Raw genomic sequence first — 12,577 nt, 5'->3', positions numbered from 1 at the left:
TTTAAAAGGGTTAAAAATCAGATACATAACATGACAACAGCCAATATAAAAAATAATTATTCTGTAAACAGTTAAACATCTTGCTTTACAGCATTTCCTTTCATCCCGATCACATGGAATGCTTAAACAAAGTTATCAAAATGTCAGCTGCTGGGAATGTTTGCCAACAACTTTACAGCAAGAACTGAAACATTGTTGACACCAGAAACAAAGATGAGTTGAAACTGAAAACACTAACTTAAAACGTGTCAGGTTTTTGGTTGCAAAAATTAATTCAAAACAGTCAATAATCGGTTGACTGCTTCATTGGTCATCAATTCGACTTATATTCACAGTTTAGAATTAATTCAGTTCTCAGGTGCAAAATAAAAACAATAATACCGTCAAGAAGTCTTAGTTCTCAACTTTCAACCATCCTTTCTTATAGTCTAACAGCAGCTCAAGATAGTACTGCCACTCGGGCTCACTATCATATTTGACCTCAAACACAGTTTTCAGTGGGTTGGTATGTGGCTCATGGATACGCAGCACTACTCCCCTGTACCACACTTCTGTTTTGTCGTTTTCCTCATACAAGTGCCATATCCTCTTTCCCACCAGTTCAGGATATCTGTTGTCCATGGCCTGGTGGGCAGACTGCACAGTGGAGCGCAGGACCCATCTGCGCCGGTGCTTGGAACCATGTTTTTTGGAGAGGTAGGGATGGTTTTGAGAGTATGAACTGAAAGAAAACTCCCTGTCCGCGTGGCATCTTTTGTGCTGGGATGATTTGCGTTTCTTTTTCCTGTAATGGTCACTGTCTGTGTGTCTGAACCCTGGAGTTTCGGAAGAATCTGTGACCTTCTGGTAGTGGGGGACTCTGCCCCTATGACCCTCTTTGTAGAAGACCTTCCTCAGCTTGAGGACCATGCTGGAGGGCCCTTTGGACAAGCCTTGAGCAGACCCTGCTGAGCCGGATCTGCGGATCTGAAAGGACATTGATGACGTGCTTTCAGTCTCTTCGGAGCTATCAGAGGAGAGGTCATCAGAGGTCAAAGGTCGCGCCCAGGAGGAGTACTCAGGCTCTTCCTGGGTTTCATCTTCAATGTTTACCTCCACATGTGGTCCCCTGTCATTGCGAGTCACAAGAGACACTTCCCATTCATCTCTCTCTGTGGAATTGACGACGCTCCACCTCACCGGTTCCTCAGTAAACTCATCCTCTTGTGATGAACTGGTCTCATCTAAAAATGTCCTCTTGGAGGAAATCTTTACTCTCCCTCTCTTTTTCTCGGTGTTCAGGCAATATCTGTCCACACATGTGGTTTTCGGAGTGAGTGGTCTGGAGGACTCCAGGTAGAATCCTTCAGTGCCATTCACACCGCCGGACGATTTATCTGAGCTGTCCGTGCTCTCTCTCTTGAAGGTTAAGCTGGTTTCTGCTCCTGTAGAAAGAAAACAAACTGGGATTTAGTTTCAGTATTTGTTAATGACCACTATTAAAGCTAGATTGCAATTAAATAATAATTATTATTATTATTATTATATTATTAATAATATGTGAACAATCAGACTTAGAATGGGTTTATACAGACTCATGTTGAACTAAGGGACTGTTCACCCCAATTGTCATCATCTAAGGCTACGTTCACACTGCAGGCTGAAACGACCCAATTCCGATTTTTTTGCCACTATGCGACCTGTATCTGATCTTTTCATGTCAGTCTGAACGACACAGATCTGATCTTTTCAAATGCGACCCAGGCCACTTGGGTATGTGGTCCAAATCCGATACGTATCCGATCTTTTGAAATGCGACTTCAGTCTGAACGGCCAGGTCACATGTGTCCGACCCGCACGTCATTGATACGCGACAAACGTCATAATTCTGCGTTGAAGTAGGCGGGAATGAGAAGATAAACAACAACTATGGCTATTAAAAATAACTTTAATATCGCTAAACGAGCTCCACTGTTGACATCCATGTTTAGCTACTTCCGCAAACAACAAGTGACGTCGTTGACCGTTGAGTACTCTTCTGCGCATGCGGGTCACTTCTGGGTCATTTCACGTTCACGTTCACACAGGAGATCACAAAAGGTCGCATTTAATTGGAAATGTGAACGGCCTTGCAAAAAAAAATCTAATTTTTTCAAAAAATCGGAATTGAGCATTAAGCCCTGCAGTGTGAACGCAGCCTAATTAGCCACGTCATTCCAAATGGTATGTCTTTCCTTCTTCTGTAGGACACAGAAATTCTTTGAATAGTTTTCTTCTTTCTAAATAGAAATTCGGTATATATATATATATATATATACATACATACACACACACACATGTATATCAAGTTACATATTTTGAATGTATGTCAGATAACACATAAACAGTAGTTCTCTTCTCTAAATTTTTTTTAAATCCAAACAACTTGACAGAGCCTTTTTGAATGTATGCAAGCATAAGAAGAATTTCAGCGAATATTGAATATCCTATGGCTTCAGACCACTTATGGACCTTTATGGTGCGTTTTTTGGAACTCAACAGCCAGGAGTACATCTTTTGTGTTCCAGAAGACCAAAAAAAAAATCATACAGGTTTGGAATGACATGAGTGTGAGTAGAAGAATTTTTTTTTGTATTTTTATTTTTTTTGGTGAACTAGTATTTTGAAGTGTTAAAGGGCATTTACACAGGACAAGCTCTTGCATTCTGTCTGAAATGTTGTTAGTGACCGTGTAAATGAGTCAGACTGAACTTTGAGATCTTTGTTGCTTTGCACCAGAATTTTTAAGACGTTATATCTCACACCTATATATGAACACACCTGATTATCTTTTAGTCATGCATTCTCCACCTGCATTCTTAAAGCAACACAACAGGAGCATAAATAAAATGTAATCAAACAGGTTACTATTAACAGAAGCTATATTACCCAACCATGTCAATAAGAACAATCAGCCATCTAATGAAACAGAATAGGTGAAAGAGCATCTAAATGGTTTCTGAAATGATTAAAAAAGGCTAAATTGTTAGAACACTGCAGAAAAAGATGGAAACAAAAAAAAGAAAAAAATAGGGATGATCTCTTAACCCTTATTAAGGGTTCTGGTTGGGGTCTGGGGAAATCCCAAAAACAACTTTGCTAAAAAAAAAAAAAAAAAGTTTCCCTTCATCTAAATGGCACAAGACTTGACTTTGTCGACACTTGTTAAGCTCTACAAACAACTAAATAAATAAATTGGAATGATATCTGGTTGTAGTGTTCCAGTCAGGATGTTCAGGGTCTCCCCAGACCCCATATTGGAAATGAAGTGGCAACATTATAAAACATCCACAATGTGAAATGCTTGAGTTCACACACCCCAAAAATCACCCACCAATCAATGGTTCACTATAAAAAAAATTCCGTTGAATAATTTGTCCAAAAGATTGCAGCTTTAACTAAGTCTGTTTTTCTGAATTTCAGGCCTTGTCCACACAAATATTTTTTCGTTTGAAAACGTCCTTTTCTCTCTGTTTTGACCTTCCCTCCACACCGAGACGGCGTTTTTAGCAACTAACACGAAGCTTTTTGAAAACACTCTCCAAAGTGGATACATCTGAAAACGCCATTGTTGCATTGTAGTGTGGACAGTGAAAACGGAGGCATTTAAAAACAATGACGCAAGTTTGGTCATGTGACACATATTGAACCCACAGATAATATATTTATACTGGTATCGTGCCCATTATGTGCTATTCATTTTCACACAGTTTGTTAAAATATGTTACTCTGCACACTCTTCATATCACACTCCTGCAAAGATTCACTCGCTCGCATTTGCTGTCCTGCGGTAAAACATGAGAGAAGTTGTGTTTTAGATCAAACATATAATGGTGAGTGAGTGCGACCTGGAACGCATCAGTGAATGGTGAGATATTTTGCTCAATAAAATGATCCTGCCAGAAGAATTATGTGATAAGTTGATTATGTCTTGTTCTGTCTGTATCATCTCAGTGAGCTTTTATGAGGGTTTACGCATGCACTATAAGGTGAATTTAGCATTTTCCAACGTTTCAGTGTAGATGAGAAACTTTTGGAAATCTATCCAGATTAATGTAGACGTAGCCCAAGTTGAATTTGCACTGAAATGTACAAAAGAAAAGAAAACAAAAAACATCTGAACTCTGTAAACTAATAACAGACAGCTGTCAACCCCTGGTGGTCTGTAACTGCACAACAGGTGAGAAATGTTAACAAGTGCATATGGCAACCACTTCCATCCCCCACCCGGCCTTAGCATTCCTCCAAAAGAATTCTAACTTCCTTCCCTAAAGTGCATGCATCTGAAACTGAAAGACATCCTAAAGCATATCACTGTTCCGTTCCAGACTATATCTGATCAGAAAACACCTGCGACAAAACTGCACCAGGAAGAAACATGAGCAGTTCAAAGATTTGCAAAGTGTGCTCTACAACTGTCAACGAGATCTGTTTGTGATTGGAGAGAGAGTTTTGGGGGACAAAGTAATAAGAAGGTACCTGGGCATTTTTTGGACACCATCTGTAGCAGTGGAATCTGCAACAAAAAATGTGTATCAAATCAAAAAAGTATGACAAAAGTATGATTAAAAATAAATCATAAAGCATGAACAATAAAAGTGATGTCACCACAGGTATGCGCCATGTATGAAATTAAAGTAATTAAAGTAAATGTAAATTGTCAAAATAATTCAAATAACAGACCTTCCAAAATCAAATAGGTTTTATATTTAAAAAATCTAAAATTTATAATAATTTAGCAGATTTGATCTAGGACTAAACTTTAATATCAGGGATTATGTAATGTTAAACCTCCTATCTAAAGAGTAAGAAATCAATCAGAATGTGTAATACAATAAACTAACAATCAAGAGACAAAACAATTTGATTACTCTTTTAAATGTGGAACTGAAATTTTATATTACTAAAATTATAACAGTTTCAGTATTCACAGTTATCCTTCCAATGTTTTCACTCCTCGTGACAGCTTTTTATTTTAAGAGACCCATTGCAAAACTAAAAAAAGGAACCATAAATCATATCCTTTAACCGAATATGCTGCAGTATGTTTCAGGCAATGAAGATAACAGTACCGTCATTACTGTAGTGCAAGATCCAAAAATGAACAATGATTTAATGAATATAATTTTATTAAGAATGGCAAAAACAGTTTTATTAGGGTTACACCAATATTAAAATTCTGACCAATACTACATAATATTTCAAGGTTGATATAAAAATTCTGTACTATTTTGTCTAAATAAATTATATAAATAAAAAAATTATTACATTTTTATTTAATTTATTTAAACAAAATAGAACCGAATTTTAATATCGACCTGCAAAAGTATTTTTACTCCACCACACCCCCCCCACACACACACCCCCCCCCCCCCACACACACACACCCCCCCCCACACACACACACCCCCCCCACACACACACACACCCCCACACACACACACACACCCCCACACACACACACACCCCCACACACACACGCACGCACGCACAGCCTTATGTTACTGCCTTATGTTAAAATACTTTAAATTACTTTATTTATTTTTACACCAATCTACACTCCATACACCATAATGACAAATCAAATGCTGTGTGCTTAGGGTCATTGTCCTGTGGAAAGGTGAACCTTCTGCCCTGTCTGAGGTTCTGAATACATCAGACTAGGTTTTCATTAAGGCTAACTCTATATTTTGCTGCGTTGAGCTTTCCTTCTTCCCTGATGAGTCTCCCAGTCCCTGTGGCTGAAAAACAGTGGCTTTACTGTTGGGATGGTGTTGTGCAGATGATGAGCAGTGCCTGGTTTCCTCCATACATGATGCTTGGAACAGAGGTTCATCAGACCAGAGAATCTTGTTTCTCACAGACTGATAGAGTCCTTTAGGTGCTTTTTTATACATTACAAGTGGGGTTTCATGTGTCTTCACTGAGGAGAGGCTTGAGTCTGGGTGCTCAAAGCCCAGATAAGTGGAGTGTTGCAGTGATGTCTGTCCTTCTGTAAGTTTCTCTCATATCCATATGAGATCATGGAGCTCAACTAGAGTGACCAGCTTCTTGGTCACCACTCTAACCAAGGCCCTTCACCATCGTTTGCTCAGTGTGGCAAGAAGGCCAGCTCTTGGAAGAGTCCTGGGTTGTGTTTCCCAAAAGCATCTTAAGTATGGATGCACCAACATTCTTGCAGCGGAAAATTATCTTCCGAAAATGGCATTTTCGTTTTTTTGGACGAAATAGAAAAAAGGCAGAAAATATGAGCTGAAAATACATGTCGCCAAGCGAAGAGACTAAGTTTGTACCAGTTTGCTCTGCTGAAGCTGCTCACGGCCCAAATGAACGCTCCACTCATGTACCGCTCATGCTCACCAGAAAAAACAAAGTCCGTTCAAATAACATACTGACATGAAATTTCTCTGTAGTAGACTTATTTCTGTTTGCAATAGCAGCACTTTGCTGTAACATGGTGTGGTAATGCCGTACTACGCTGGTAAAATGACGTTACCCTCTCGTTCACTGATCCGCTCCCCGCTATCTGCTCTGATAATAATCGTTTTCTAGGATTATATTTTATTTTGATAATTGGTAAAAAAAAATTATTCTGTTAAATCTGATTCTGTTGCATAGAACTGAATGAATTGAATATATTGATATTTAATATTATTTTAATATATTTTCTGTCCAATGTTGGTGTTACTTTAAATAAGTGTGGTTATTTTATTTTATTGCCATGTATTTTATAAATTCAAATCCAATAAAATTATTAAACTGAATAAAAAAAAAGTAAAGTATACAAAAAACTAATTAATAATTAAGAAAAAATAATTTTCGGTTTTGGTTTTCGGTCTTCATTTCGGTGCACCCCTAATCGTAAGCCTAAGTGGAACATAGAGCCATTGCTACAAGTGGTCTCTATGATCAACTTAGCTCATGCCTTTGAGAAACACAGCCCTGGTTGTTCCAAACTTCTTCCAATAAGGATTATGGAGGCTTCATGCTTCAGTGAAATGCTGCAGAAATTTTTTGGTAGTCTTCCCCAGATCAGTCTCAACACACAAACCTGTCTCTGAGCTCCACATGCAGTTCTATTGACCTCATGGCTTGGTTTTTGCTCTGATATGCATTTTCAGCTGTTAAACCTTTTATTGAGAGGTGTGTAACTTTCCAAATTAAAACTGTTTTTTGCTTTGTCATTATGGTGTATGGAGTGTAGATTGATGTGAAAAAAGGAGTAATTTAAAGTAGTTAAAGGCACAAGGCAGAAACATAAGAAAATGTTGAAAAAAGAAGGGGTATGAATACTTTTGCAAGGCAGTGTATTTACATTATATATATATATATATATATATATATATATATATATATATATATATATATATATATATATATATATATATATATATATATATATATATATATATATATGTGTGTGTAAATTAAATTAAAGCTCAAATAAATAGCACAACAGTAAAAAAAATAAACATTTATATTAATTTTTATATTTGATAATTACATTTAATTATATTTAAAATTTACATTTATAAAATTTAGGTGAGCGTACAAAGATAATCTAAATGTAAAAAAAACTTTAATAACGGCTGTACCAACACAGTTGTGTTTAATGACACAGTACCAACATTTTGTGCATTCCTACGTCTTATGTTATTTATAGTGGTCAACCATCCAGCACTCACCAATGAACTTGGAGACGTTGTCATAGTAGAGAAGGTTGAGGACATCAGGGTATATATCTGGCAGATGTTTAAGGGACAGAAGTCTCCGGAGTTTCGAAGAGAAAGCCTTTCTGTGGAGTTGAGTCAGCTGCCTCTCCTCTGAGAGGGTGGTGGGCCTGAGCTCCACTCGATGCTCTTGCAGGACCTGGTCTATGAATGTGCCTTGAACCTGAGGAAACAGCACCTCTTTGACCACCAACATGGGAATGAACACCGCACCAGCTCTCATGACATGAGGAAAGGGACAGTCGCGGCTTTCGACGTAGCTTTGAAGCTGACAGACCACCTTTTGAAGAGACACCTCCATTTCCTCACCTTTCAGCCATAATTCCCTCATTTTCAACCCCAAGAGACAAGACACTTTCTGAGCTTTGCCTGACTCTCGAAGGTCCAGTTTGCATAACCAGTCCCTGAGCTCCTGACACGGGGTTCGAGTAACACAGCAGTATATGAGTCTACAGAGGGACTGGTGAAGCTCCATAAACTGATGACGGGCATGTTTGCTGCTGCTCATAATTGGCTTGTCCTCCACTGGAGACTGAGGAACCTCAACAGGTTGTGTTGGTGGAGCTTTTAGGACCGCAGGGATGACTATCTTAAAATTTGACAATTTAAGGCAATGAGGTGGGATTTTAGTGAGAGAGAATTTAGTCAACGGAGGCGGCACTGGAGGTGTTGAGGGCAGTGTAGGAAATGAAATAGACTCCATGTCATCTTTCACAGCATTCTTGCATGTGGATGAAGATTCATACTTTTCTACTAAGGGTGGGTTGCTTTCTTCTTCAAAGTAATTTTTTACTACAACATGACAAGAAAGAGAGCCAGACATATTTGTGTCTGACTCTCTTTGCTCTTCTTTGACCACAGGATCATGAGCCTCATGATTCATCTCCTCAGCGATGCTCACTTTCATTTCCGACTGATAAGCTACGTCATCTGGATCCAATTTTTCTTTTTTGATCTTTACAGTATCTGCCGTTTCAACTGGATCGTCACTGTTAGCTGGTGACATTTGGGCTTCTTGTTTCAACCTGACGTCCCTTTCACCTGAATTTGGTTCTAGATCACAGTTTTCAATTTCCGGCTCTTGTTTAAGCCGGGTCGCCTCAAGCTGTGGCTTTGGACTTTTTGAATCTCCTAGGGAAGTCAACATGCCTGTAGCTTCAAAATAGACTTTATAAGGAGCCAAGCTAAAAACTTTATTAATAACTGGCATTGGTGGGGAGGACGGTGACTGAGGCTCATCATCTGACAACTCATGGGTTGAGTCAATCTTTTGCTTTTTACCGGCCATGTCTCTTTGAAGTTCCTCTCTGGGCCTTTTAGCTAACACATCTTTATCAGGTGGATCTGAAACATGATGCCTGTTCTTAAATACCTCTTCAGAGGACTTCATAGGAAATTCTTTGGAGCTGCCCACAGGAAAACCAGTTTTAGACATCTCTGAGTGTTCAAGGGTAGTGGTGTTACTAAGACGTCTGTAGTGGGCTGGAGTAGGATGGAAAGCCCCAGAAGTTCCAGACTGTCTATAAAGCTCCCGAGGCGAGTCGGGTGTCTGCACTCTTCGTATAGAAAAATCAAGTGGTCGCTCTGATTGATGCATTGGGAAAGGGGGATGTGGCTGCTCATGCATGGGTGCTTGGTTACTATTTAAATGCACCCCATAAGGATGATAAGTAGGATATTTTGAGATCAACGGATGGTGTGGGGGGGCAACAGAGCAGGACGGTGACAAGTCAGCTTGAGGGGAATGGAACTGATCCATATGATGATGTTGACCATGCTCCTCTGTAATAGCATTGGGATCTGTCCGGTAAGCCTCAGGGTGACTCTGAGGGTAATAGACATTGGGACACGGAGGCATATGTGTGTATTTAGATATCTGAGGATGGTTCTGATATACTTTTGAAGGGACTCCACGGTGTGCCATAGTCCTTGGGTCATAAGCATAGGGAAGACCCGTGTGCATCTGTGGACGAATTGGGGCACGCTGGCAGTACTCTGGTGTAGCACCAACAAATGGACGCGCAGTGTTGTAAGTATAGCTCGGTTCCATTAAAGGAAGAGATCTCCTGGGCCCGTTTGATCCGATACCATGGTAGCCCTCTGTCTTTCCGTCCTTCATAGCCTCCACACCATGCTCTAACTGCAAAACCCTCTGTTGAGTCAATGCCTCCGTGCCCTTTTTATGCAGGTAAGCAAGACGGCTGAAATGAGCAGCCCATTCGCCATCATATATGTGAGGGGACATCCTATGAGGCCCATGTTCAATGCTGTAGCTATGCCCTGTAGTGCATCCACGCTCAGTGCAGCAGGGGCTATGACCGTATACTGGTTTTGGAATAGCCAGCCCAACACAGCTTTCTGCATCTGACCCTCCAATGTGACCCTTGGGAGCTGCCACTGGTGAGATGACCCCTGCTGCTCTGGGACTGTGCTGTCTGGGACTGCTGGCATAATAGGCCAATCTTTGCTTCGCTGCCAACTCTTGCGGTAGAGCACACCGGCCACCACCAACATCCACTGGGAAAGACACTTTATCAGGCCTGTAAACAGCTGGAATTGTAATTGACCCCTCCGTGGCCGATGAATGAATCCTTGGGCTTGGCCCATTTCTCACACAGGTTTTTGAAGGGCCCCATGGAGAAGGAAAGTCAAGAGTGTCTTGTCCACTGAGAGAGTAAGGGAAGTAAGCCCTGCTGATTGGTAGAGCTTTATCATGGGAATAGTGTTGAAGCCGGTCGGCTTTAGGGTGCCCCACGGGGACTACGGTGCCCACTGCACCTTCCATATTACTTTGAACTAGAGGGTTGATGCAGCTCCGTCCCTGCTTACTGCTCATCTTGGATTCCCAGGCTCTGACTTGACCCAGCTAAATCATATCTATACAAGAAAATAGGAAGAAAAAAACCCCACACATTTTGAGTTTATATGTTAAATGATCATTATCAATGTTGTACAACATTCTGTGGTTTATTTATCTACTTAGAAATACCATCCTTTCTGTTAAAACATAGTCGCTTAGCTGTACGGTTCTTCATTCTATTTTGATAAATGTCACGTGACAGGTTCCTCCAAACATTAGGAAGAAATGTTTGAGCGGTAACCACAACAAGAAAAAAAACAGGCACTTTTGTGCTTCACAACAGTGGGTGCACCTTCCTTCCTTTGCGTGCAAGAGCGCATTGCAGTTTGGCAAATAGGCGTATATCAAAGTTAATCATGTGTGAATATGCACAAATGTTCTGTCACGTGCATTTTGAGTTCAGTTAATATAGAAAATATAACAATTAAGGATATATACATGTACACAATCATTTCTAATTGCTCTTCCTGTGCTTTTACAATCAATATTATGTTTTTGTATCTAGTAAATTAAACAAATTAGAAAAAGAATTGAATTATGCATTTTGACATGTCATACTCATACATATTTAATATTTGTATACATATCTTTATACATTTCGATTTTCTTTATATTTTTATAATGTAAAAGTTTAAAATGAAACATATTTTAAAACTTAATATTTATAAAACGCAATAGCTACCATTGCACTCATTCCCTTCAGTGATGTTCCCTAATGTGCAAAGAGAGCATAATGATGCTCACAGGAGGATAACACAAGGCTTGACACTGGCAGTGAAGGGGGATTTAAGTGGTTTATCAGCGGTGGAGACAGTCAGTCCCCAGGTGAGGCCACCCAGAGGTCTCAAAGTGATGAAACAACCCCCAACATCTTTCAGCATACTGTGGCTGTGTGTCAAAACCTAGTGAGTTACCTTCGTAGTCAGCTTTTATGAGCATCATAGGCGCGTGCCGCATTTGGACGCGGCCATAATATCCAAATAAGCCTAATGTGCCTATATTATGCCAAAGTAACACAGGAAGAAGTGTGTGAAGAACTGACACCTCTAAACAGTTACCAAATGTTAATATAAAAGTATACATTAAAATTCTACTGTGTAACGTACATAGCCTTATATTTCACCCTGACAAATTGAAGACAAGACTCTATTATGTGCGCGAGGTGAACATGCAAATTCATTCATGCAAATCCGCGTTTAGAGAAGACTCCATTTGGGAGACGTTATGGGTGTTTTGGTCAACTTTCGTCAACATTTACCTGATCTAAATATTTGTATTAGACACTTCTGTAAACTGTGGGGAAACGAAAGCGACAAAACTTCAAGAGCCTTCGATATGTGAAGGATTCATCGTAATTAAACGTACATTTAAATAAACTATGTAAACGGTGTTTTAATATACTAACGTTACACTGTTTTTACTTCGCATAATTTTGATAAGTGTATATCATATAAGCTGAAAAGCGGTCTCAAAGTCCAATGTCAAACTTTACACCCGTGCCAAACACAGTTGTCAACATTCATCGGTGTATTGATAATGTTCGTAAAACCTCGTCAATCTTCGCCAACAAGTTCACGTTGTAACAACCCCTAAACCAACTTTTGTTTATAGAGGAACACTCACCTCGTGCACTGAAATTCCTATCCGTCCGCAACCAATCCATGACAACTGAAACACCCAAAAGTATAACCCAAACGATTTGGGAGCGGATGAAGTATTGTTCAGGAGAGCAGAGAGAAAAAAGCATGCTGCTTTAACGTCGCTGCTTATTTTCCGAAAGGTTATTTAGCACTAGCAGTCGAAGTATGTCGGTGGCAGCACGTATAACCAATCGAACGGCGACAGTAAAATAGAGGGCGGGGCTTAAACGCACAGGCGGCAGCAGTTAAATCATGCGTGAGAGTAGTAGGCTAGATGGTAACGTATATTTCAGCTTAAAACAACAACGTCTTTTTAACCCGTTTCTGAT

At 39.8% G+C, this 12,577-nt stretch overlaps 1 protein-coding gene across 1 annotated transcript; it reads right to left on the bottom strand.

Annotated features, from left to right (window-relative positions):
• Positions 1-1,234: 1,234 nt before the first annotated feature.
• Positions 1,235-12,573, bottom strand: cUnh15orf39 (chromosome Un C15orf39 homolog). The gene is made up of 4 exons (XM_082181408.1): positions 12,232-12,573; positions 7,704-10,625; positions 4,498-4,534; positions 1,235-1,424 (listed from the first exon to the last, which is right to left on the bottom strand). The coding sequence occupies exons 2-4, from the start codon at positions 10,582-10,584 to the stop codon at positions 1,373-1,375; spliced, it is 2,970 nt and encodes a 989-aa protein (XP_082037534.1). The 5' UTR covers positions 10,585-10,625; positions 12,232-12,573; the 3' UTR covers positions 1,235-1,372.
• Positions 12,574-12,577: the final 4 nt, after the last annotated feature.

The sequence above is a fragment of the Leuciscus leuciscus genome, assembly GCF_965113295.1.
Source record: "Leuciscus leuciscus genome assembly, chromosome: 10".
Lineage (NCBI taxonomy): Eukaryota > Metazoa > Chordata > Actinopteri > Cypriniformes > Leuciscidae > Leuciscus > Leuciscus leuciscus.
The sequence above is the reverse complement of the archived record's forward strand: the minus strand, read 5'-3'. Positions and strand labels throughout refer to the sequence as shown.

Bases quoted from the DNA above. Each gene is read 5' to 3' on its own strand.
- cUnh15orf39 (XM_082181408.1), bottom strand. From the start codon at position 10,584: ATGAGCAGTAAGCAGGGACGGAGCTGCATCAACCCTCTAGTTCAAAGT. The intron at 4,535-7,703 runs GTGAGTGCTGGA...TTTTTGTTGCAG, and splicing joins CAACGTCTCCAAGTTCATTG to ATTCCACTGCTACAGATGGT. The intron at 1,425-4,497 runs GTACCTTCTTAT...TTCTTTCTACAG, and splicing joins GGTGTCCAAAAAATGCCCAG to GAGCAGAAACCAGCTTAACC.